This window comes from Danio rerio, chromosome 9 (assembly GCF_052040795.2).
Source record: "Danio rerio strain M-AB ecotype USA chromosome 9, GRCz13ab, whole genome shotgun sequence".
In the NCBI taxonomy this organism is placed as follows: Eukaryota; Metazoa; Chordata; class Actinopteri; order Cypriniformes; family Danionidae; genus Danio; species Danio rerio.
Window position 1 is genome coordinate 23,296,660 of NC_141029.1, and position 24,530 is coordinate 23,321,189.

General features: G+C 38.4%; 2 protein-coding genes and 1 long non-coding RNA gene across 15 annotated transcripts in view; 1 reads left to right on the top strand and 2 right to left on the bottom strand.

Annotated features, from left to right (window-relative positions):
* The window catches only part of LOC137490348 (uncharacterized), a 34,953-nt gene extending 19,805 nt beyond the window's left edge, over nt 1–15,148 (bottom strand). Inside the window, exon 1 of one of the 2 annotated variants that reach the window (XR_015499355.1) lies at nt 14,813–15,007. This is a non-coding gene — a long non-coding RNA (uncharacterized LOC137490348). Of the gene's footprint in view, nt 1–14,812 lie in introns of both variants that reach the window. The other variant, XR_015499354.1, reaches the window with a different exon arrangement.
* gja3 (gap junction protein, alpha 3) lies at nt 173–5,903 on the top strand. 5 transcript variants are annotated; one of them, XM_087266217.1, is made up of 3 exons: nt 173–521; nt 1,378–1,441; nt 2,445–5,903. In XM_087266217.1, exon 3 carries the CDS (start codon nt 2,480–2,482, stop codon nt 3,782–3,784), a length of 1,305 nt encoding a protein of 434 aa, XP_087122343.1. In that variant the 5' UTR covers nt 173–521; nt 1,378–1,441; nt 2,445–2,479; the 3' UTR covers nt 3,785–5,903.
* Nucleotides 15,149–19,480: 4,332 nt separating the features above from the next.
* Nucleotides 19,481–24,530, bottom strand: part of zmym2 (zinc finger, MYM-type 2) — a 30,582-nt gene continuing 25,532 nt past the window's right edge. For all 8 annotated transcript variants that reach the window (XM_087267705.1, XM_087267702.1, XM_087267699.1 and 5 more), the window contains exons 20-23: nt 23,913–24,027; nt 23,301–23,543; nt 23,034–23,169; nt 19,481–20,702 (exon numbers count right to left, since the gene is read on the bottom strand). In XM_087267705.1, the coding sequence (XP_087123831.1) occupies nt 20,516–20,702; nt 23,034–23,169; nt 23,301–23,543; nt 23,913–24,027 (681 nt within the window). In that variant the 3' untranslated portion in view covers nt 19,481–20,515. The remainder of the gene's footprint in view (nt 20,703–23,033; nt 23,170–23,300; nt 23,544–23,912; nt 24,028–24,530) is intronic.

Here is a 24,530-nt window from a genome sequence, read left to right on the forward strand (position 1 = left end):
GTAAATGTTTTTTGTTATTATTATGATAATATTCTGTGTTAAAAATGTTAAGTTTTATTTTAGTAAATCAGTCAAATTGTGTGCTGGAGTATAGTTATGGTGTTGGGGCGATGAGTTTACCCCGGTTGACAGGGGCGTGGCGTGCGCGCTGACTGGCCGATGACTTTCTGAAAGCAGCACTCTTGCATGACCACTCAAAGTGACAGTAGCGATGGCTGGGAACGGGAGACAGCTGCGCTTGGTGAGACCCCGTCTCCACACTCGAATTGCCATGAAAAACTAGGTGTTCTACGAGAGTTTGGCCTCGGGTCTCTGTGTGAAGAACTTTTTTGAATGAATAAGTTGGCCGGCCACTTTCAAAAGAGTTTGGTAAGCTGGCAGTGCTGCCAGGATTTGGGAACGGGGGGAGCGGGGAGGGCTCCTGCTACCTTTGGGAGGTCTGTATGCTTTCATCGCACTCAAACTGTGGCACCAGTGGCCGCTGGATATTGCTTTCGTTAGATAAGTTTACTTCAGTCAAGGTATGCCTCAAGTTAGGAGTAATTAAACTTTAATTTACATCCCATAGTAATTAATGTGAATTTTCGCTAGCTGGTAGGCCATCAGCTTTCACTCCAGTGTGGATGGTTTCTGCCTACTAACAGCTAACATCATAAAGACACATTTCAGGAAATCATCTGTTGTTTGATATGACAGGTATGAGAGAATAGAGTGCAAAGCCTAGAAAATCTACCAGACTGACCTGAATGTGGACAGTGGACAGTTAGTATCATCACTTAATTATATACACAGCAGCAGTTTTGTAATTAAATGCTTAACTGATAGAGCAACGAGGACGAGTATTGGTGATAATTATAACCTAGCAAGTCCAATAACTGTAATTAAAATAATAGTTTGGAAACAACGATTTTTATAGATAATTACATAGAAATAAGCCATATTTTATCATGAATTACTGGACTTGATTTTCTGTGGAACAAATGTAAATATATAAAAAGCTGCCTACGTAATTGTATTTTTTAAACAAAAGTCACATTACATACAAGTAAAATCTACTATATAAGGTTATGTAAAAGGATATATAAATGTGAAACAATCAAATTAAAGCTGTTAAATATAAAAAAATTAAGCTGTTTGTAAAACTTGTTCAATGATTTAGAAAGACGCTTTTAATAATTAAAAAGATTTAACACAAAATATTAACTGCTATAGTTATTTATATATATATATATATATATATATATATATATAGATAGATAGATAGATAGATAGATAGATAGATAGATAGATAGATAGATAGATAGTTAATATACTATATATATTAATTGTTTTAATATAATTTTTATTATCATGTAATTAAGGACTTTTTTCTTTCAGGCTCATAGACTTGATTTAGAACCTTAGTCGATGGATTTGCCGCCCTCAAAACAACTTCATTTTAGTAAGTAAAATGATTGTTTTTCTGCCTGTTAAATGTGTTTTTTGGTACATTGCTTGTCTTTGTTTACTAGTGTTAATGCTATCCCAGTCTTTGTTTGTTTAGTTGTACTGCTAATTTGTGCTTAGGATGATAAAGATGAATCTGTGTTGATCAAATCGTGACTCTGATTTCTGGATTCATCAATTATTTATTTACAAGCCATGACATCACCTAAAAGGCAAATTAATCAAATGTACTGGCAATTAATTGTACACATGCAGATATAATATGAGGGTAGATTCACAGCTATAAATTGTCCTGGCCTTGGCAGTGCCATGTCTCCATATTTCCCTGCATTTTCCCCTTGAATTCCTGTAATTGGCTCTATTAGGGCCCTCAACACATCAATGTCCAGTCAACGCTTTCAACTGTTTTTGAACATTATAATGTTGATCTCAGCACATGCCTGCTGGGCAGTGAAGCGAACAGGTGAGAGAGAAAGAGACCGTGTGTATGAATGTGGTGAAAAAGTGTGTACGAGTGTATGTGTGTGTGTGTGTCAGTGGCTGGAGAGAAAGCGAGCCAGAAAGAGTTTGCTTACACTGTGCATGCCAGGCTCATAGCAGCCAGTTACAGAGTTAAATAGAGAGAGATCACAAAATCCATAAGTTTATGTCAACGTTTGTTTTGTTTTTTAAGGTGATATTTACTGCAAGCAATCGCAAGGCTGATTTGCTTGATTTTCCTACCAAAGATTGATTAAGTTGTCAAGTGCTTCATCAGGGCTGACCATCGGATCTTATGCAGAATTGTGAAATGCTGTGTGAGTTCACGAGGGCCGAACATGGGTTTTATATGTTCATTTGCTTTAGCTGTGCCAGTTTGAACATACCTTCAGAGCAGAGGCCTAGACAGACTTGATAAAAACAATTTCATGTACAGTGCTTTTTGTTAACAGCTGAACTAGTTCTCAATGAATCCTCTCTGTTCCCCTTTCTCTCTCTCTCTCTCTCACGGCCTCCAGACTGTACTTTCTCTCTAGGCTAGAAATCGTGAAGCATGGGTGACTGGAGCTTTCTTGGGCGGCTCTTGGAAAATGCGCAGGAACACTCGACAGTGATCGGCAAAGTCTGGCTGACGGTACTCTTCATTTTTAGGATTCTGGTGTTGGGAGCGGCAGCTGAGGAGGTCTGGGGCGATGAACAGTCGGACTTCACCTGCAACACTCAGCAGCCTGGCTGTGAGAACGTCTGCTACGATGAGGCCTTCCCCATCTCCCACATCCGCTTCTGGGTGCTCCAGATCATCTTCGTGTCCACGCCGACGCTCATCTACCTGGGCCACGTCCTGCACATCGTTCGTATGGAGGAGAAGCGGAAAGAGCGTGAGGAGGAGTTGCGAAAGGCCAGCCGGCTCCAGGAGGAGAAAGAACTCCTGTATAGAAATGGAGGGGGAGGGGAGCCTGGTGGACGGGGTGGGGGCGGCAAAAAGGAAAAGCCGCCAATCAGAGACGAACATGGCAAAATCCGCATTAGAGGTGCCTTGTTGCGCACCTACGTGTTCAACATCATTTTCAAGACCCTGTTTGAAGTGGGGTTCATTTTAGGTCAGTATTTCCTCTATGGTTTCCAGTTGCGGCCCCTGTATAAGTGTGCGCGGTGGCCTTGCCCCAACACGGTGGACTGCTTCATTTCCCGGCCTACAGAAAAGACCATCTTCATCATATTTATGCTTGTGGTGGCTTGCGTGTCCCTTTTGCTGAATTTGTTAGAAATCTATCACCTCGGATGGAAGAAGGTCAAACAGGGCATGACCAATGAGTTTGCCCCGGACCGTGAATCGCTGCCTGAGGCGGACGAAGCTGAGCCCGAGTCCCCCAGAACTGCGCCTCCAACCCTCAGCTACCCGCCAGACTACACGGAAGTGGCGGTGGCGGGTGGCGCGTTCCTCCAGCCTGTGTCAGCGCCCTCCACGGCAGAGTTTAAGATGGACCCTTTGCGCGAGGAGCTTGAGGAGTCCTCACCTTTCTACATCAGCAACAACAACAACCACAGGCTAGCTGCTGAGCAGAACTGGGCCAACCTGGCCACCGAGCAGCAGACTCGGGAGATGAACGCCACCTCCCCCTGCTCTTCCTCCTCATCTTGCTCCTCTGATAACGTACGGCAATCCAAAGATGCCGCTCAGCTTGCCAGCACCCCCTCCTCTGCTGGTGGTGGTTTAAGCACTGGGCCGGAGGAGGGGCACGTCACCACCACGGTGGAGATGCACGAGCCGCCCGTCATTTTCACTGACGCTCGACGACTGAGCAGGGCTAGTAAAGCCAGCAGTGTGAGAGCGAGGCCCAATGATCTGGCGGTGTAGTGGCTCTGCACCTCAAAGCACAGGTTTTTGTGGACAAAAATACAGAGACGCACCAAAAAACAAGAGGAAGTGAGAGGCAGATTGCTGGAATGGGAAAGAGTTCAGCCATCCCTTAAAAGATGGCTGCTGAATACTGGTTAGCGTAGCAGTTGAATGGAGCAACTTATAAACCAAAATCTAGAGTGGTTCACTCAGAAAAATGTCCCTTTAATAAGTCCAATAATTCAGTTAGTAGACACATCTCATGGTATAACAAGCATTTGTTTGCAATGCAATAATGCAAGATCCAAACAAGTAAAACAAATTCAATATTACATGGTTGTTAATATTATTATTGGAATCCTGGAATAGCAATTGATGACAGTACTTCCCATTTGACATTTTCTTTTAAGGGTTTGCCTTGTTGTTCCAGCATCTGTCTCTCGATTTTCTCATTCCAAAAAGAAATCAAAGTGTTGGGGAAGGGAAAAAGGTAAAAAGCACATTGCCTGATGTAGGTGGCCAACGTTAATGCATCACAGAGAAAAGGTCATCCATACATTAACTGAGGCAAGTGAAGTATTTAGTTAGATAACTGTTGTACTACTGAATGGTGCAGAGTTTTAATTCATATAGCTTGTGTATTCTCTGGACCATATTTTTTTCAATCCCATAATCTGAATTTCACACGCTGTTCCTCTGTTGGATTTGAGAGTTTTGATATATGACCAATTTGATATGACACCAGGAAAACATGATCCTTATGGAAGTAGTTAATCTGATAAGAGGAGTACTAACTCTTATTGCATTTGAAATCCTCATTGTTTTTAATTCGAAAAGCTTGGACATTTTCTAAAAATGTTAGCAATTGGTTGAGAATGAGTAAAAATTAAAAAAGCATTGCTTTTCCGTAGTCACTGAACTTAGTCTGAACTTTAACTCTGAAAACTGGACTGACACTTTCAATTTGCTAGAACTTCTATGTCAGCTGCTTTGACACAATCCACATTGTAAAAGCGCTATAGGAATACATATGAATTGAATTGAATCGTCAGTTCGTGCTTGCCAAAAAGAGTTACTTCAAAATGAACATAAAAAGATGCTGTAAGTGTCTTATTCTAGTATGGAGTTTATCCTTTTTTTTTTTTTTTGGTCCAGTTTCAGGTTACTGTGAGGCCCTCATTTTCACTGCTGTTGTGTAGGACATGCCTTCTGTACACATAAACATTTACACCCATATGACAGCACAATATTATTTATTTTCCTTCAGAAAACTATTCTCGAAACCCATCAATGTACAATGCTCCTATTATCAGGTACAAACTTCAGCAATCTATTTAAGGAGAGAGACAGCCCTGAAATCTAAACGGTACATTACTTCATCATGCAGAGACTGTGCAGGTTTGTGCCTAGGACAGTATTAGTTTTGCTTTACCGGATCACAGTATTTACAGATGTATGTTATTTATTTTCTGCTGTTTTAATGTATCCAAAAATGAAAGTGTGTTATTTTGTCTTTTTTTGGTTCTTAAAGTTTACATTTTAGTATATAGTTGAAGATTTGCACATTTAGGCAAAAGACACTGTTCATTAATTCTTACATTGATAGAAAGGAGGAAATATTTTTGATCCTTAAAGGAAAATGTCTTAATGGTGAAAGTCGTTGTGTTGATGGCAGTATTCTTCCACTTAAATAACATCAAATGTAATTTATAAAGCAGCACTTGTAGAGTATAAGAAATATACACGTTTCCCATGTTTTATTTTAGGACTGTTGTAGTGGCCTGAAAGGACCGCAGGAAATTTGAACATTTTAGATTATAGCATTTCATCGATTCTGAATTGGAATTGGCCAGCCAGCCAGCTCTTTCCTATCTCGATCCGTTTGTAGTGTACTTAGTTGCAGCCCATTTTTCTCAGATAACACTCATTTCTTGAACTGATTTTCTCAAGCAGAGCTGATTATTCTGACCAATCAGGGAAAATGAACCACCTACATATGCTCAGAACAGCAGCCTGTTTCAATGCTGTCTTAAGAGAAGTGCCTTGTGTATTCAATTTTATAAGAACAAGTTGATGTAAATGTTCATTTACCTCAAATGTTTACAAAGCTGTTACTAAATAAACTTTTTGTACCATACATGTAGGCTACTCTGACCTTTTCTTTTGCAAATGGCAGGCAGCAATTGATTTATGTTTGGGTGCTCTCAACTGCTGTCCTGTATACTACATAGTCGTCATCACTTGCTTAAAAAATAACAAGGCAGTCTGGATTTACAGAGAAACTTTTACAGATATTTCTAATGGTTAGAATGTAATAAATTGACTGTCATTTTTAACTAACCACAACACGGTTTTTCCATGCTCAAACTGAGGTGGAAAATAAGTTTTGCTATTTGAAACAAACACATTTTGCAATATTTTTGTAATCTTATCAAGTAAAACATTATCTTATTTAAAAAGGCTAAAATTGATGTAATGAAATACATGACCAGTGCTTGTGGTATGCTGGTAGCCATAAGTGCCGGCCTGATTTTTATCAAAGGTGGAAGTGGTACAAAATTCAATGAATTCCCTATGCAAGATAAACCTAATGACTCCTAAGATTTTAAAAGTATGCCATTAGTAAATCCAGGCCAAAATCACAATCAATGCAAACAATTCTGCAGGAAGCTTGAGCGCATCTGAACTGAAAACTTGCACTCATTGACCTCTGACCTTTACGCTTATCAGTCCTCCACTCCAGATTCCTAGAGGGGAAGTGAGAATGAGACTAAATAATGAGGGACACTAAAATGATGCACACAGTCCTCCATCTTTGAAGGAACTGCAACACAACGCAAGCCTGACGATAATGTATGCACATTGGATGTAAGTTACAGACATCAGTGTAAATTTGTACTTCGCTTTGATCTCAGACTATTTAGATGCTAATTTTGCTTGTATCAAACTAATTATCTGTTTTTCTAACTAGCTATTTAATTTATTAGCTGGTGGTCTAATAAACAGCTTATAATAATGTAAATATTTATATAAAAATACAGAGTTTTACATTTAAGTATATATAATAATATTCCTGTAAGTATATTATAGAGGTTGTACAAAGCAAGCAATAACCTGCTGAAAATCATAACTAACACACAAAAATTAACACTTCTACTTTTATATGGAATAGAAATACCCGTCATAACCAACATAAGCTTTAGCTTTATCAGGCTGCTGGATCAAAATAAATCTGTACAGTGTGATTATTTCACTTTAGTCCTATAAAAAATGACTACATTTTTAAAAATTAGGATGGTTGTGGCTTAGACCAAAGATCATTCATTCTCTTTCCGGCTTAGTCCCTTTTTTAAGCTGGGGTCGCCACAGCGAAATGAACTGCCAACTTATTCAGCATTTGTTTTATGCAGCGGATGCCCTTCCAGCTGCAACCCATCTCTGGGAAACATCATTACTCACTCATTCACACTCATACAATACGGACAATTTAGTTTACCCCATTTACCTATACCGCATGTATTTGGACTGTGTGGGAAACCCACGCGAACACATGCAAACTCCACACAGAAACGCCAACTGACCTAGCCGAGGCTTGAACCAGTAAACTTTTTGCTGTGCGGCGACAGCACTCCGTACTGTGCCACCGCATCACTAGACCAAAGTAAATACTGGAAAATATTGGACAAAAATTACAAAATTTTCTTAAAATTAAGATGGCTGTAGCTTAAATTGAAGAAAATACTGAAAAATATTGGACAAAATTTTTTTTTAAATTTAGGGCCCTATCATACACCTGGTGCAATGCGGTGCAATGCAATTGTTGTTTGCTAGTTTCAGCTTGGCGCAAGAGTCGTTTTGATGTTTTGCGGCACGCTGTTTAAATAGCAAATGCATTTGTGCTCATATGTGCACCCGTAGACGTTCTGGTCTAAAAAAGGAGATGTGTTAAGGCGCATAGCTGGCGTGTTGCTATTTTGAGGAACTAAAATAGATTTCACAATAGACCAGCAGAGAGCAGGCCTAAAGTCCAGTGCAGAGCGTGTTAGTTGTGCGCCTTGCTTACGCATTGACAATTTGCTTTTGTATAATGTTATCATTATTAGTTGTATTATTTATCATGCATATTTATATTTGTTTTATAAAAAACTAGCTTAGATTTGCCCACCTGTCAGGTTTGGACCATATTGGGCATAGCAGGTGTATTTGGAAGTAACTAAATAGTTTTTTGACCACACTTCGTTATTATTGTTCATTTATTCATTTGCTGGTGATTAGAACTGAATTTAGAAATAGTTTTAAAACAAATATTTTCGCTTAACAAATGAAATTAATTTTGTATAGGCTAATGGATGTTTGTGTGTACAACACAGTTTCCTTATCCATGAGAGTGAAAGTGAAAGTAAAGAATGAGGAGACTCATTCTCGGCGTTGCAGATGGTCTGTTAAACTGTTTTCTCCCTGTTGAAGCATTCAGTTTTTCCACTTACAAATTCCGCCATGTAAATAGCAAATGCGTTATTGCGCGACGCAGCTGACTCTTAAAGGGAATTGGAGATGAGACTCAAAACACACCTATAACTCATAAAGAGAATAAGCACAACCCTGTTAGACCGTGATCCACAGCGCAGAGCGGATTTTTCCATCCCTAATTTTGAAAATGACTATTATTCTCAAAATTAGCATGGTTGTGGCTTAGACCGAAGAAAATGGTGGAAATTATTAGACAAAAAATGACTAGATTTCTCAAAATTAAGATGGTTGTGGCTTAGACTGGAGAAAATGCAAGAAAATATTGGACAAATAAATGACTAGATTTCTCAAAATTAAGATGGTTGTGGCTTTGATCGAAGAAAATACTAGAAAATATTGGACAGAAAATGATTAGATTCTCAAAATTAAGATGGTTGTGGCTTTGATAGAAGAAAATACTAGAAAATATTGGACAAATAAATGACTAGATTCTCAAAATTAAGATGGTTATGGCTTAGACTGGAGAAAATATTGGACAAATAAATGACTACATTCTCAAAATTAAGATGGTTATGGCTTAGACTGGAGAAAATATTGGACAAATAAATGACTAGATTCTCAATATTAAGAAGGTTGTGGCTTAGACTGGAGAAAATACTAGAGAATATTGGACAATTAAATGATTAGATTTCTCAAAATTAAGATGGTTTTGGTTTAGACTGAAGAAAATACTGAAAAATATTGACCAAAACAATTACTAAATTTCTCAAATGTAAGATGGTTGTGGTTTAGAGTAGAGAAAATACTGGAAAATATTGGACAAAATGTGACTAAATTTCTTAAAATTAAGATGGTTGTGGTTTAGACCGAAGATCATGCTTGAGAATATTGGACAAAAATGACTAGATTTCTGAAAATTAAGATGATTGTGGCTTAGACTTCAGAAAATATTGGATCCATGCATGGAAACTTAAAAGCAGTGAGACATTTATAAGGAATAAGGGAAAGCAACTTTTTAAAAAAAAATCTATGGCTAGTCAAACTTGCCACACCTGTTCATCCCAAGGATGATAACATTGACAACAAAGATATAGATCCTTCTAAAAAAATAAGATTAGTCCACGCCACATGTTCAACATGAAGGCCCCCACAGAAACAATACAATTCCAAGCAGGCTAATGAACAATAATCATTGTCAGACAATCAGAATGGAACAAACTTTAATAAGAGCAAACATTTAAAGTGGCAGTCGACAAGTCTAAAGAATGTGCATTGACTAGTTAATGTTGGGTGGAAGCTAATACAGTTAGCATTATAGCTGTCTTTAATATAAATATGATTCTTCACTAAAACATTTATCAAAATTGATAACCTCAAAACATTTAAGTAAACTAACCTATACTGAATCACAGTCATTATACAGTTTCTCTGCATAAATATCACAGTAGCATGTAATAATTTAATCTAAAAGAACTATTGCTTTACACTTGCATGCATGAACAGTGCAGTAATACTAAACCGCTTCAGTAGCGCGACATAAATTCGGGACTCCAACCACCGACCTTCTTGCTATGAAGGGACAGTGCTAACAACTGAGCCAACATGCCGCCCAACTGGTAATTAATAAACTGAAAACACTGAACTACGTATTTTACTTTCTCAGTGACAAAGCACTAGGAGATTATCCATTGGAAGGGAGACCACAGAGACAGCATGAGAAATGTTGTCAGATCTGACAGTGGAGATACAGTCAAGCTCAGAGAACTTTAATTCTCACCGCAATGGTCCGTTTGAACTGACACTTATTGCATTTAGTCAGCACAAGCTGTGTGTTGTGGGAATGACCTCTCTCTCTCATCCACACACACACACACACACACACACACACACACACACACAGCAGTTTTATGTGCTCGGTGTCTAGATATCTATGAGAGGACAAGCGTGTTGGGTTATTTTAAGGCCAAAGGATTAGAGAGACAATGCAAATTTGAAACTGGCAAACTTGTTAAGGGCCCAATAAATGCAATACTAATTTAGACCATCAACATATATTATGATAAGAATAAGGACAGTGAATAACTGTTATACAACAGTAAAACTATGGCATCAATATAGTTGTGGTCCAGGATTGTGGGAAAAGAGCATGGAGCCAGTCATTGAAGAGGAGGTGATAGGCAGTAGGTGTTAAGTCCAGTGTTTGAGGGGTGTCATTCGATTGGTTGTCTGTGGGCTGAAGGTTGCAGTGCTATCTATGAAGGGCAGGGTCTGTGTGTAGCACTTGGCTTCACCATCCCAGAACTAAAAACACACAGGCAGTTATTTATAGCCTTTAATCACCTTGGAAATTCATGCAGCCTCTCTGCCTGAATACCACTGTGCCGTGTTGTTTATATCAGGAAAGCCACTCAATAAGTTAGAGGCCCAGTCAGGACCAAGCTGTTCATGTGCAGTTAATGACCGATGATGATGTTAGATTTGAACATCACATCAACACAGTGATTAATCAGAGTCTTTCACAGAAAACTTCACATTTCTGTCATCTGAAGAAAGGTCATTCTGTGAATAAGACAGGTATTGCTATGACTTTGCTATTTTGTTAATTAACTGGGTCACACTGACACACTTAATGAATAGAGCGACAGTTTACACAAAATGTACAATTTTCTGTTACTATTAGGTTACTTATCCTTTCAATGTGACTTTCTTCTCTAGAACATAAAATAAAGTACACTATATTGCCAAATGTTCTGAGAGCCCCTTAAAACCATTGAATTTGGGTGTTCCATACACTTTCATGGCCAAAGGTAAACTTAAAGCACATAGGCATGCAGACTGCTTTTACAAATATTTGTCAAATAATTGATCACCCAGAAGCTCTGGCAATTCAAGTGTGGGACCAATTTAAAACAGCAACTCTGCCACAAAGTGGTTGGCCATGTACAATCGATGCTGAGACTTGAGTGTGCAGAAGCTGCAAACTTTCTGCAGGGTCAATAGCTACAGAACCCAAAACACAGATTAGCTCAAGACAAATGTGTAAAAATCTTAATGGAATGGATTTCCAAGGCTAAGCATCTGCAAAAGAAAGTATGCCACCTGTGGACAACACTAGAGCAGTGAGCACTTTTCTGAAGTGACGAATCACACTTCTGTCTGGCAATCCCATGGAAGATTCTGGGTTTGGCTGTTAAAAGGAAAGTGGTATTCGCCTGACCACATTGTCCATAAAGACATGGATGAAAAGTTTAGTGTGGTGGATCAGAGTGGAGACAGTTCAACATCAGTGCCTGACTTCACTAATGCGTTTCTAGAAGAATGGCCAAAAATTCCAATAAACCTTCTCCTAAATCCTGTGGAAAGCCTTCATAGTCGAGCTGTTATACCTGCAAAGAGTGGGCCAATTTCATATGAAACCCCTATGGATTAAGATTGAGATGTTATTAAAGCTCATGTGCATATAAAGGCAGATGTCCCCAAAAGTATATGTTGAAAAATATTTGAGAACATCTTTGCAATCTTATGTGTTTTGCAGAAGAAAGAAAGTCATAAAGGTTTGGCGCAACACAAGGATGAACCATACACTCAAATTTTGACCCAAAACTGAGTACACTCTAGAAGCAAAGGGATGAGAGTTGTCACTGGGGCAGAGCCTGTAATACAATTTCGTTAAAAAAATTGTGGCTTCAGAAATGGTGACAACTCTTCACCTTTATTTGTGTGAGTGTAAAATAGACAAACTGTTCAATAAAGAATTACATTTTCAACCCAGTTTTATCCCAACAGTTAGGTTTGTCTATATTTCACCCAAATTTGCTGTGTTTTTTAATGTGTAGAACACATCTTAAATTTGTAAATACCAATCAGAAGATTTTACATATACTTTAAGCAGTGGATAAAACAAACATTTTTGTTTACAATATATCAAAACAACAATATGTAACTGCAAAGTATGCTATACATCTCAACAGATTTAAAACCTGAAAAGAATTGTCACGTTACATTTTTTAAAAAACCACAAAGCTCCTCATATGATTGGATATTTATATAACAATGCAGATCTGTAATGTGATGATCACCAATCATAATAAACAAACTATAATATTTTAAACTAATCCTAATTCTTAATTAACACATTTATAGATGAATGTAAATAAAAATGGCAAATAACAATATTTCATATACTTGCTAATGGTCATTTTTACTTGCATTAGCTACTCGGTGGCTTTAAGTTACAGTTCAGATGTGTTTCAAAACCTGTACAGTATTGTATAGGAATTGTGTGCATTGCAGTTTGACCTTTTGCCAGCTGAACGGGAGTAACAACATCTGCCACCATGATTGTAGAATGACCCAGAAGACAATGGCCATTCTAGTTCAGTACAGAGAATGTCTGGACTCGTCCTTATTTACAAAACAAGAGTCAGTATTTAGCGGCCAAAAAGGCAGTGACAGTGACTCTGAGTGAACTTACACAGGTCATGTTTCACAATGTGAGATCTGTTGTTCTGCTTAAAGTGGGCTCTACAAGCTCACCCTGAAAGTCTCACTGCTTTCTAAATGCAGAGGGGTCATCCTAAATTTAAAGTCTTTCGAGCTGAGCTGGGATAACAGCTGTACATGAGCGCAATTCCAATTTACATCTTACATAATCAAGGCTATATTAAAGCACATGTAAGAATGGAAGAGTGAGAATTGTGGCGCTCATCCCATGCTGGCACTTGTCACTTCAGTACAGCTGGTCACTGTGTTCCCTCTCCAACACAAACTCCTCCCCCCTCAGCTCTCACTCTGTTGTTTTGTAATTAAATGGTGACATTAGTTCATATCATGTGATGCTAAAAGGATTCATCACACATTAGAGGGCCTAATCGCCACCTATAGTCTGCCCCTCGCCTCTGCCGCAGCTCTATCCCAGATGACCCTGCTGAGGGCAGCGCTTTCTTTATTTCCCCTGAAAGGACTGGGGATTGAGCCCAAACAAAAAAACCCACGAGGGTGAAAAAATGTTTTTACATCCGCCTGCCCCCTCGCTCGGCGGGCTGTGTGTGCGCTCAGGGTCGTTTTCGCTTTAGATCAATGGGGCAAGTTATTGGAGTCTGGCCAACTCTAACTGATGGAAAAGAAAGAAAAAAGCTGCCTCTTCAAAAAAAAAAAGAGGGTTTGTCATACCTGCACGTGCCTTCACAAAACAGCCTGTACTTCTCATTCTTGCCGCTGATTTATCTCTCTTGTACATAATTAAGGTTTTATACTGAAATGTTAAGCACATTTATGCTCTGCAGAGTGCAGAAGAAACATCGACACACATATCACTCACAAACGCAGGGAGGTGCCAAAGTTCACAAGCACACTCAAATAGGTGGGGTAACCTCAGCGTGCTTTGCGTCACAAAAAAATAAAACAAACAAAACAAAACAAAAATCGGGGAGATCACATTCCAGTGCTCCTGAAGCAGGGATCAGAGTTGTGCCCTCATGCAGAGTGATGGCCATTTATGTGGAAACAAAACTCACGCCCAAATGTGAAAGAATTTAATGTCTCCATTCCGCCCCAGCCCACCCTGGTTTAATTTTGGATCCAACACACGCGCCCACTGCAGGACGCCCCCAACTGGATGTACCGCGAGGGACACATGCTGAAAAACACTATGGTACGATTAGGGCTCAAACAAGTTTTACTTACAGTGTCACTTTCATTTAATTCTGTTATTAATTAATTAATTAATTACCTTCACATCATTCCATTATTGTGAGACCTTTGTTCATCTTTGAAATACAAATAAAAATATTTGGATTAAACTTAATAACTCCTTCATCCTCCGTACAGCAACAGTCCTAAGATGTTCAAAGTCCAGAAAAGGAACCAAAAATATTGTCATATTAGCCCATGCAGTGATTCAACTGTAATCAAGATCTTCCACTGAAGAAAAATTCAATCCATGTTAGTTTCCCACATAAATTGTTATGCTGGTATTTCATAATAAAACTAAATACTTTAAAAGTTGGAAATATTGATTACTTGCCTTAGTGTATGACTGCAAAAAAACGTCTCCATTTAGCCTAAACTCTGATAAAACGTACAATGCTGTGATTTTGTGCAATGGCCTTTCTTCATCCTCTTCAAATCCCCAAATAATTCAGTGGCACAAATTAAGTGTAAATCAATCAAGCGCAAAGTGTCGGATGACAAAAGTGTCCATTTAAACTCATTTTAGCAGGTTGCAGAACATCTGACTAATTTGATGACTCAACCAAAATAAATTTTATGTCTCTTTTTGAGCTAAGTTGAGTTATGGGTTGCAGCTTAGCCAGTTAGGATGTTTGTTTTATAGCACCTGAATTTATCTCAGTAGCCTAACAAAATCAATACCATTTTTGAGTCATTCACAGTTTTTTTTATTTTTATTTATTTTACCAAAAAGTTTGTTTGATTTGTCACAAACTTTAAGACTTAAAAACGTGTTTTTAGTGTGAACCGGTTTTCTGACACATCAATGCCTGACAAACTTTGCTCCACGTGGTACAAACACGTCTAACGTGTTTCAGGTTTTCATGTGTTTTCTTGGTAACTCACACAGATGCTGATTCTGGTTCTGTTTCTGGAGGTTATTCTGCAGTCGCCGTCCTCTACTGGAGCCCCCATCTCGTCAGTTTTGTGATTTGCCCGCGACTCAAATGCCGCGCTTTTTACTGAGGTAAATTTTTGTCGACTGGCTGTTGAAATCGCGAATTAACGTCTGTACAATGTAACTTTTGTCACTCTCGCTATGGTTACCGCAGGTGACGTCAGTTAAATCTAAGTTTTTTTTATTTTATTTTATTTTTTATTGTTTCCAGCTGTACATATACAAACAAAATGGTACATACTTTCAATATTACATACTGTCATCTCAAGGTTGAGTTTTACAACAGGCAAACATGAATCTCTTAAGAACAAAAATAAGTTTTTTTTTTAAATAAATTGCAATAAAATAAATAAAAAATAAAAATAAAGGGGCTTTGAAAATTAAATAAGCTTAGAAAAATCCAGAAAAGATGTAAGTTGTAAAATGTTAACCTGTTAATCATTCGAGTGTCTACACTACAGGTACAGGTAGCCTACAAGGTGCTATTTAAAGCAATGGATTTTAAGATTGCATCTCTCGGCGGTGTGTCGTTGATCATTTCCAAGGAAAGCGTATGTAATTGAATGAATAAACATGTTTGATTAAATTTGCCTGTTTTAATCTCACAATTCTGACTTCTTTAAAGTCTAGTATCGTACATTGTTTGATTAAAAAAATTGCCTTGATTTCTCGCAGGTCTGAGTGTAAATATCACAATGCTTAATGTTCTCACATTTCCATGTTTATAGTTCATAATTCCAAATTTCCAGAGAATTTTTACTCACAAAAAGGTTAGCCTAGGCCTTCTTGCAATTCTATTTTTTTCTCAGAACTGCAAACTTTTCAAAGATGTTAGATACAAAGCCACAATCATGGTCAGATTTGAAAAGGTCAAAAAGTTCTAAAAAGGTCAGATTTGTGAGATGCATTTAAAATTGTGATAGAAATGTAAGAGGTGTGTGGGGATGACAGCAAGATAAACTCGTCTGACAAGAAAAAAAAACATTTTCTTCCCTTTAACTTAATTTTGCAATTTTTTTTTTATTTGTGGCCAATGTTGTGATGGGTATTTATGTATTATGTATTCTGGTCTTTGCACAGCGCCCTCCTAATTTAAGTATGTAGATTTTATTTTTACCTTACTATTTTACTAGATAAAAATTTTACCAGAGTAAAATCATAAATCATTCTCATCAACAAACAGTATGGTACATTGAATAACAAAGTGTAGTTTAAAGGGATAGTTCACCCAAACAAGTTTCTATTTTCCAATGAACACTAAAATATGATGAATGTTAGAAACCAGAAATTAACTTAGGAGGAAAAAACAAGTACTATAGAAGTAAATAGTTTCTAGATTCCAGCTTTCTTCAAAATATCTTCTTTTGTGTTGAACAGAAACTCAAAACAGGTTTGTGACAAATGAAAGGTGACGCAATGACAACAATATTTTAAGTGTGGGGTCAACTGTGCCTTTAAGACTTCATTTATTAAAATGTCTATGACTAATTCTAATTAAAAGTCCCATGACAACTAATGTTTAGAAAATATTTGCTGCTAAGAGATATTTTTTTGTCAATTTAAAGAATTCTGACTAAATATTTCCCTTTGTGTAATGTCTTAAACGGTCATTAAATCTCACCCTCTTACACATCTCCTTCTCCCACTTACCTCAGTAGCTCCACTGCCCTATAAAAAGACCAGCATGCAGCATAACTCTTATTAATACTGAAGAGGGAGTGCTGTACTGCCTATATTAACACTCATGATAACAACTGCCTGTCAATCACAACTCAGGCGACCTTAATGAAAACAGGACATTGTGTATCCTCTTGTTGACCATTTCCTGTCACATGACCATCGTCTGCAATGACCTTGTGCTTCGCTGCATTCTGGTGCAGCAACTGCTGACAAGAGACACCTGCCGGAATAAAGTCCATCGAGGGGCTTGGTCTGTGATCCATCTGTTTGTTTGGGAGGAGATGATACCAACTATTGGTGCCAAGTGAGCTCATGTCACTCATCTGGCAGAAAGAGAGCATGCTGTACGACACAGATAAATATAGTCAAACTTAAATCACAACAGCCGGCTGGGCTTAACTCTTGGACAATATGATATTAAAACACATTTTGGCACGTTAACTCCAATAAAGAGGCCTACAATTGTTACTGAAGCAACAAATCCGTATTAGAAGCGACTTGAACATGACTCTTCTCATGGATACCATTCATTCATTTTCTTGTCGGCTTAGTCCCTTTATTAATCCGGGGTCCCCACAGCGGAATGAACCCAACGGCCACTTTATTAGGTACACCTTGCTAGTACAGGGACCCACTTTTGCCTTCAGAACAGAGGAAATGTTCTTCAGAGATTTTGGTCCATATTGTTTTGGTCCATATTGACATGATGGCATCACACAGTTGCTGCTGATTTGTCGGCTGCACATCCATTATGCAAATCTCCAACACATCCCAAAGGTGCTCTATTGGAGATCTGGTGACTGTGGAGGCCATTTGAGTACAGTGAACTCATTGTCATGTTCAAAAAACCAGTCAGAGATAATTCACGCTTTATGACAAAGTGTGTTATCCTGCTGGAAGTAGCCATCAGAAGATGGATGCACTGTGGTCATAAAGGGATGGACATGGTCAGCAACAATACTCGGGTAGGCTGTGGCATTGACACAATGCTCAGTTGGTATTAATGGGCCCAAAGTGTGCCAAAAAAACTTTGCCCACACCATTACACCACCACCAGCCTGAACCATTGATACAAGGTAGGATGGATCCATGCTATTATGTTGTTGATGCCAAATTCTGACCCGACCACCTGAATGTCGCAACAGAAATCGAGACTCATCAGACCAGGAAACATTTTTTCCAATCTTCTATTGTCCAATTTTGGTGAGCCTGTGCAAATTGTAGCCTATTTACTGTTCTTTGCTGACAGGAGTGGCACCCCGGTATGTTCTTCTGCTGCTGCAGCCTATTTGCCTCAAGGTTGGACGTGTTGTGCATTCAGAGATGCTCTACTGCATACCTCGGTTGTAATGAGTGGTTATTAGAGTTACTGTTGCCTTTCAGCTCGACTAGTCTGGCCATTCTCTGACCTCTGGCACCAACAAGGCATTTGTTCCCACATAACTGTTGCTCACTGGATATTTTCTCTTTGTCAGACCATTCTCTAAAAACCCTAAAGATGGTTGTGTGTGAAAATCCTAGTTGACCAGCATTTTCTGAAATACTTAAACCAGCACATGTGGCACCATGCCACGATCACTCACTGAAATCCCCTTTCTTCCCCATTCTGATGAACTGTTTGAACTGCAGCAGATCATCCAGACCATGTCTACATGCCTAAACGCACTGAGTTGCTGCCATGTGATTGGCTGATGAGCAGACAGACAGGTGTACCTAATAAAGTGGCCAGTGAGTGTACATTACTAGTCAAAAATTTTGGATGCACTTGACCATTTGTTTTTCATTAAAGTAACTTTCTGCAAAGCTAAACTGCAAAATGTCTGTTTTTAATCTGGTTTCGGTGTTAATCATTGTTGGGACTAACAAAAAAATGAATAAATAGATATAAATTTTACATTAAACATTAAGTTAAAATAGTTTCCTGAAAACAGAAGTGCACACTAGTTATAACAAAAAGGAGAGATAATATTGGAATCACTTTCAAATCTTTTCATTTCTTTTTCAGAAGACAAAACTACAGTGTGCTTTAAATGAGCAGGACAATTAGTGCCGATCCGCTTTTTCCCTTAACAGTTTTTTTCATTCATTGGTCTATTTTTTTTTCCCCAAGTCTTGTTAAATCATAACGTTACATTACAATCTTTGATTTGAAGCAAAGTATATAAAAATGCAAGACAAAAGGCAAAACTACAATCCCATGATGCACTACAAATAACATTAAAATGAAAAACAATGAAGGAATATAAAAGTATCCATTTAAAGTTGTTGGCTGTATCTGTGGAACCAATATATTTCACTTTATTGTAAACTATGCATACATATAAAAAAATGTAAGCATGTTGAGTGTAGAGAAAGTGGCTTGATTACATCATTCACGCACAGCGCTTCTGCAACCATCTTACTCAAGGAAATTTGTGCACAGCATCATGGGTAATGTAGTTTTGTTGACAATGCAAACAGATGGGTGAACAAAAGCTTTCACAATATCTGAGCTCACAGCAGGCCTGTCTTTAAACGTTTATCAGTTAAAGTTCTGGTACTACTTTATTTTCTTTCCAATAACCAATTAATTCCCCATTATGATAAGTGATAAAGAATAAGCATGTCCACATTGGAATGTTTTTATCCCTCTCCTTTAACTTTTAGTAGCGAGTGATCACTCATGTTCAATGTAAAATCAGTGCAGAAGGATTTAAGTGCTCAAAGTTTAATATTTTCAACACCTCGTTTGCCTAATAATGAGCTTTGTTTAAAAGCACAAAACATCTTTACTCCGTTACAGAAAGCTACTCACTTATCCTTCTAATCCAAGAGATGGAAGACAAGAGCTGTAAACAAAACGACAAACTGAAAATTCACATTTCATGGTTTCCCTCGAACAGAAAATAAAATCTTTAATGGGGGTCTTTACTCGCGAGCCATTATGAGACAACAAATAAGATTGTAATTTATTGGTAGAAAAGGGTCAAGGAAAATAACCATAAAAACCATGACAAGAAAAACCCGGCTGACTTTCACTTTATAAATAAATCACTTTCACTCTTGCATAAGCTAAGTGTTTTAAACGTAACATTTAATGATCGTTGTGCTCACGCACATCCTTCAAATGACTCTCAGCTCCAGGAAGGCTACAGAGCAAATCCTATGACAATGTTTAAACATTGACAATGCGTCTCCGCTTATCTGCAATCAGCATAACGCTGCAAATGAAATTCAGAGTCAAATTTCATATACTTGATTGTTCAGAGGAATAGTTTCACACTTAAAGGTTCAATGCCAATAATGTATTGACTGCGCAGGACCACCTCCTGTCCAATTCACTCCAAAACAACAAGAAAGGAGAGGGAAAAAAGATGCACTCACATTTACAGACACACCGCTGGCACAAATAAGAGGTCCGGGGCTGCAGCAGGTTTTAATGCTCTTATGGAAGGCCAGAGAAATTGCACACATGGCATAGTGTCCAACACACACCCTGCCCTGTCATCTCAAAATCTCAGACTCTCGTCTTTAACACGTCGATCAGCAGTAATAAATAAAATTTTATCTTTAGAAGGCTTTGTTGGGCAGGAAGAAACGAATACATCCTCATCACCTCCATTACAGCCTAAAGTTCCTGTGTGTTTCGTCTGCTAACAGACTAGACTCTGACAAGAAGAAATGCTACATCAACAAAAGTTTCCAACAAATAGGGAAGAGAGGGGAGGAAAATAAAGAAGAAAGCAGCATACTGTAAGTCACGTTTATGGTGGGGGAAAAAAAATCTACTCGTCTGAATCAAGGTCTTTGGGAAGACTGACCAGAATCAGCATAATCCCATCGATGTCCATCCTGACTGGACTCATGTCATAACTGTACTGGGATCAGTGTGTTTAAAGGGAGCGTGACAGGGTGTGGTGTGGAAAGCAGCTGGTTTGGTGATGCACAGGGTGTCATGATAGCATAGTTAGAAGTCTTCAGTGCATCGGCCTCTAGGCTGCGTCCTCCTCAGGCTGGTTGTCTTTATAGACCTCTCTGACCAGCAGCGCTCGAGTCAGGAGCCTGCTCAGCACACTCTTCTCCAGAGGCGTCGAGCTGAACCACAGCGGACTATCCGACGACGCAGACACCTCTGGCTTCATGTAAAAAAAATCTGTCCTCTGTCTCACAGACTCTGGGCTGAGGAGAGAGTAAGAGAGAAGCGTTAGACAAATAGTTCAGAAAAACTATTAAAGTTCAGCAAATCTGGCTAAAACCAAAAAGACTATGAAGATATGTCCAAAATGTCCATCTTTGATGTCGAATCTTTTCACCAGCAGCAGTTCTAATCATATTAATAATAATCAAACACTCAGTGATTTTCAAAGGCAACCCCTTGCTAAAAAATGCTGATTTGTTTACAAAATGGTAGCTTCATACGCAGCACTGTGCTCACTGTCATCACCTGTGACTATAGTCAAGATGTTCCCCTGTTATGATGAAATGTCCTACACGCTATGAAATGACACGAGCATCATATATTTTTTAGATTTGGCTGAGATAACACCTGTGTTAGACTGTAAATCTAAGACAGGGGGGTTCTCAATCTCGGTCCTGGTGGGCCGGTGTCCAGCAAAGTTTAGTTACAGACAAACTTGGGCAAGCTAATCAAGCTCTTACAAGGCTTTCTAGAAACATCCTTGTTGTGTTGAGGTGTGTTGAGGCAAGTTGGAGCTAAAATCTGCAGTACACCAGCCCTCCAGGACCAATTTTTAGAACCCCTGCTCTACCAGATTTTAAAACGTTTTAATGAAAACAATAAGGTGTTCAGTGGCTTCTGAACTTCTACGTAAAAAAAAAAAAATACAAGCTCACTTTTCAAACTTTGTACAAAAAACAAATAATAAAAAAATGTTCATAGTTTTTACAAGGTCCTATGACCCCACCCCTGGTGTGAAAGTTACATGTGGTCAAGGGTATTTCTAATACATTTTAATTTCTGTCATTCAAACTATTACACAAATACAAACAACAGTTTGACAATCCCCATTCCAACAAGCCCACACAATTATTACAGCATGATTTATCCATTCAATTCCACAATAGGCATAAAATATGCATAGGCAGACAACAGGAATAAATAATAATAATAAAAAAGCGCCACCATCTAGTATAAAACATATATATTTTAAAGTCTTTCCAACAGAATGAAGACCTGGTAACAAATTTTGCATAATCTTAATGGCCCTGGGGTTAAAGCTTAACATTTAGTTTTGTACAAAGATTTTCTCTAATAATAATAAACAATAATTTCTTGCATTTATATAACGCTTTTCTGGACACTCAAACTGCTTTACACACTTTTGGGGGGAATCTCCTCATCCACCACCAGTGTGCAGCATCCACCTGGATGACTTGACGACAAGACTTGCGCCAGACTGCACACCAGCTGATTCGTGGAGAGACAGAGTGATGAAGCGAATTATGATATGGGGATGTTTAGGACGCCAGTGGGTTAAACCCCTACTCTTTTTGGAAGGACATCCTAGGATTTTCAATGACCACAATTTTACATCTCATCTGAAAGACAGCACTCACTGAGCAGTGTAGAGTCCCCATCAATTTACTGGGGAATTTGGACCCACACTGCCTCCTACTGGTCTCACTAACACCTCTTCTGGCAGCAACCTAGCTTTCCCATGTGGTCTCCCATCCAGGTACTGCTGACCAGGCTCAGCCCTGCTTAGCTTCAGTGGGCGACCATTTTGAGTTGCAGAGAGCTAGTTGTCGGCTAAAATACATTACAAATTTTATAAATACATGCACCATTACACCCCTGTAAGACTACTACGGATCAAATTTTAATTTTCCAGTTCACTTAAGACACTCTACCCATTTACCATATTACCTCACTAAGAAAAGAACTGAACAGGCACCACTGCTTGACTACCTCTGCACCAAAGGTCTGCTGTGTCCTCATATTACAAGTGTCAACACCATGTTTCAGGATGTGAACAGCAATTGTTATAATCATTGGACACAACTCAGTTTAAAACAATTTGAACTAGCTGCATTCAAATCAGCAAGAAGCTATCACAGTTAAAATAGAAGCTCTTCTTAAATATAAAATAGAAGCACCTCTTCATCTTAATATGTTGTGTAATTGCTCTCATTATGATTCCCACGTTAACTTTATTACAGCGGAGTATAATTAAATACACATCATTTATCAGTTAACGTGGGAATGACAGATACATACTAATGTGCTTTCGTGTCACATCTCAGAATGAAGTATAAATGAAGTAGAGGAATGTACACAGGTGCACTCTGGCAATAAGGGGCAGTTGTACTTGTAGAACCACATTTTGGTGCACTTTAAAATGTTTCCCTTTAAAATGAGAACCGAACGTAAAGGGTTACTAAAAGAAAAATACAAATTTACAGAAAATTAAATTAAATACTATTTACAGTTCTGAAAAAGCCCTTAGTTCTTCAAATGCATCACAAATAAGGAAGATTTACGTCACTCACCACTTCGAAAGGTAAAGCTCATACAGTCGGCACTCATGCTTCTTAACAGGACAGTGTGCGGATCCCCCTGAACCGCTGTCTGAATCAAAATTTGAGTCACAGTAATCTTTACGTCTTCTCTTACTTCCTGATTGCTCTGTGAAAAACACGTACAAGACATTTCAGCAAACAGCAACACTGGTAAAACACATTGAACATTTAAATATCTAACAAGTTTGGGACATTTAAAATGCACAAGTAAAGCGAAACTACAATTGAAAAACACACCATGCTGCTCCTGTGAGATGGAGGGGATACGTATACAGACGGTGGTCTCATGGCTGTGCGGTTTCGAGCTGCTTGGGCCATAGACGTTTGCAAATGAGAGGCGTAAGTGCTGTTCTGGGGTGCGAAGACCAAAGTATTTGGTGTTGAGATAGAATACAGATCTCAGCAGGACAGAAGGCGCCTGTTCTCCAAGCTGTCCGCTGCTCCACAGATATTGCTCTTCAACACGACTCCACCGAGAACCTCAAAGGAAAAATACTCACACTTAAACACTGGAGCAACACTGTTTTTAATAGGTCAAGCACACCATGTTAAGGTATTTCAAATCCTTAATTACATTTAACAATTGAATCAATTTGAAGTATCCATACTACATATGCAGGTCACTAACTAGTTTGAAATGTCCTCATAGTTGGATTGAGTCAACAATCTTTTTCAGAATGTGAACAGCAATGGTTATAATCACTGGACATTTTAAAACAAGAAAGATTATCAAAATGTGATCAAAAAGGTGAATATTTAAGCTTGTTGGATTATACAACATGTGATTTATATTCTGGAAAATACAGTACAGTGATCTTTGCACATTTTCACACTTATAAGTGTATTTACCATCCGGAAGAACACTGGGTTGCCAGTCTTTGAGGAGCTTGTTCAGTTCCTCCCCAAACATTTCATACTGTGAGTCATTAAAGAGGTCATCTGTCCTTCCTTTGTCCTGCAAATGCTACAAATGTGCAAAAAATATATATGAATACACTAATGCATTGCAAAACATGTGGATTTAATAAAGGTGAGAGTGGGTCAGTTTTCAATAAGCAGTATTATGTGTCCTCATAGCAAAAGCATCAACATCTTGTTTCAGGATGTGAACAGCAAATGATATAATCAATGGACACTGCTTAGATCTGGAGTGCCTAAAACTAGATCTAGTTTACTTGATTTTGTTTAGTTTGGCAGCATAAAATTTTTAAACAGTGGGGGAAAAAGAAAAACAAGAAGTTAAAACTTGTAATTTTAATAAGGATTCTGCCAAGATTATTTTAATGTTGGGATGCATAAACTGCCTGTCCAAAAGTCATAGTCTGCAATATTTTGTTGGATCATCTTTAGCTCTGATTATGGCACATAATAAGCATGGAATCTTTTCAATATGATTCTACAATCTAACAACCTTTATTATCATCCAGAGTTGCATTTTTTTTAACCAGGTCTTGTATTGATGATGGG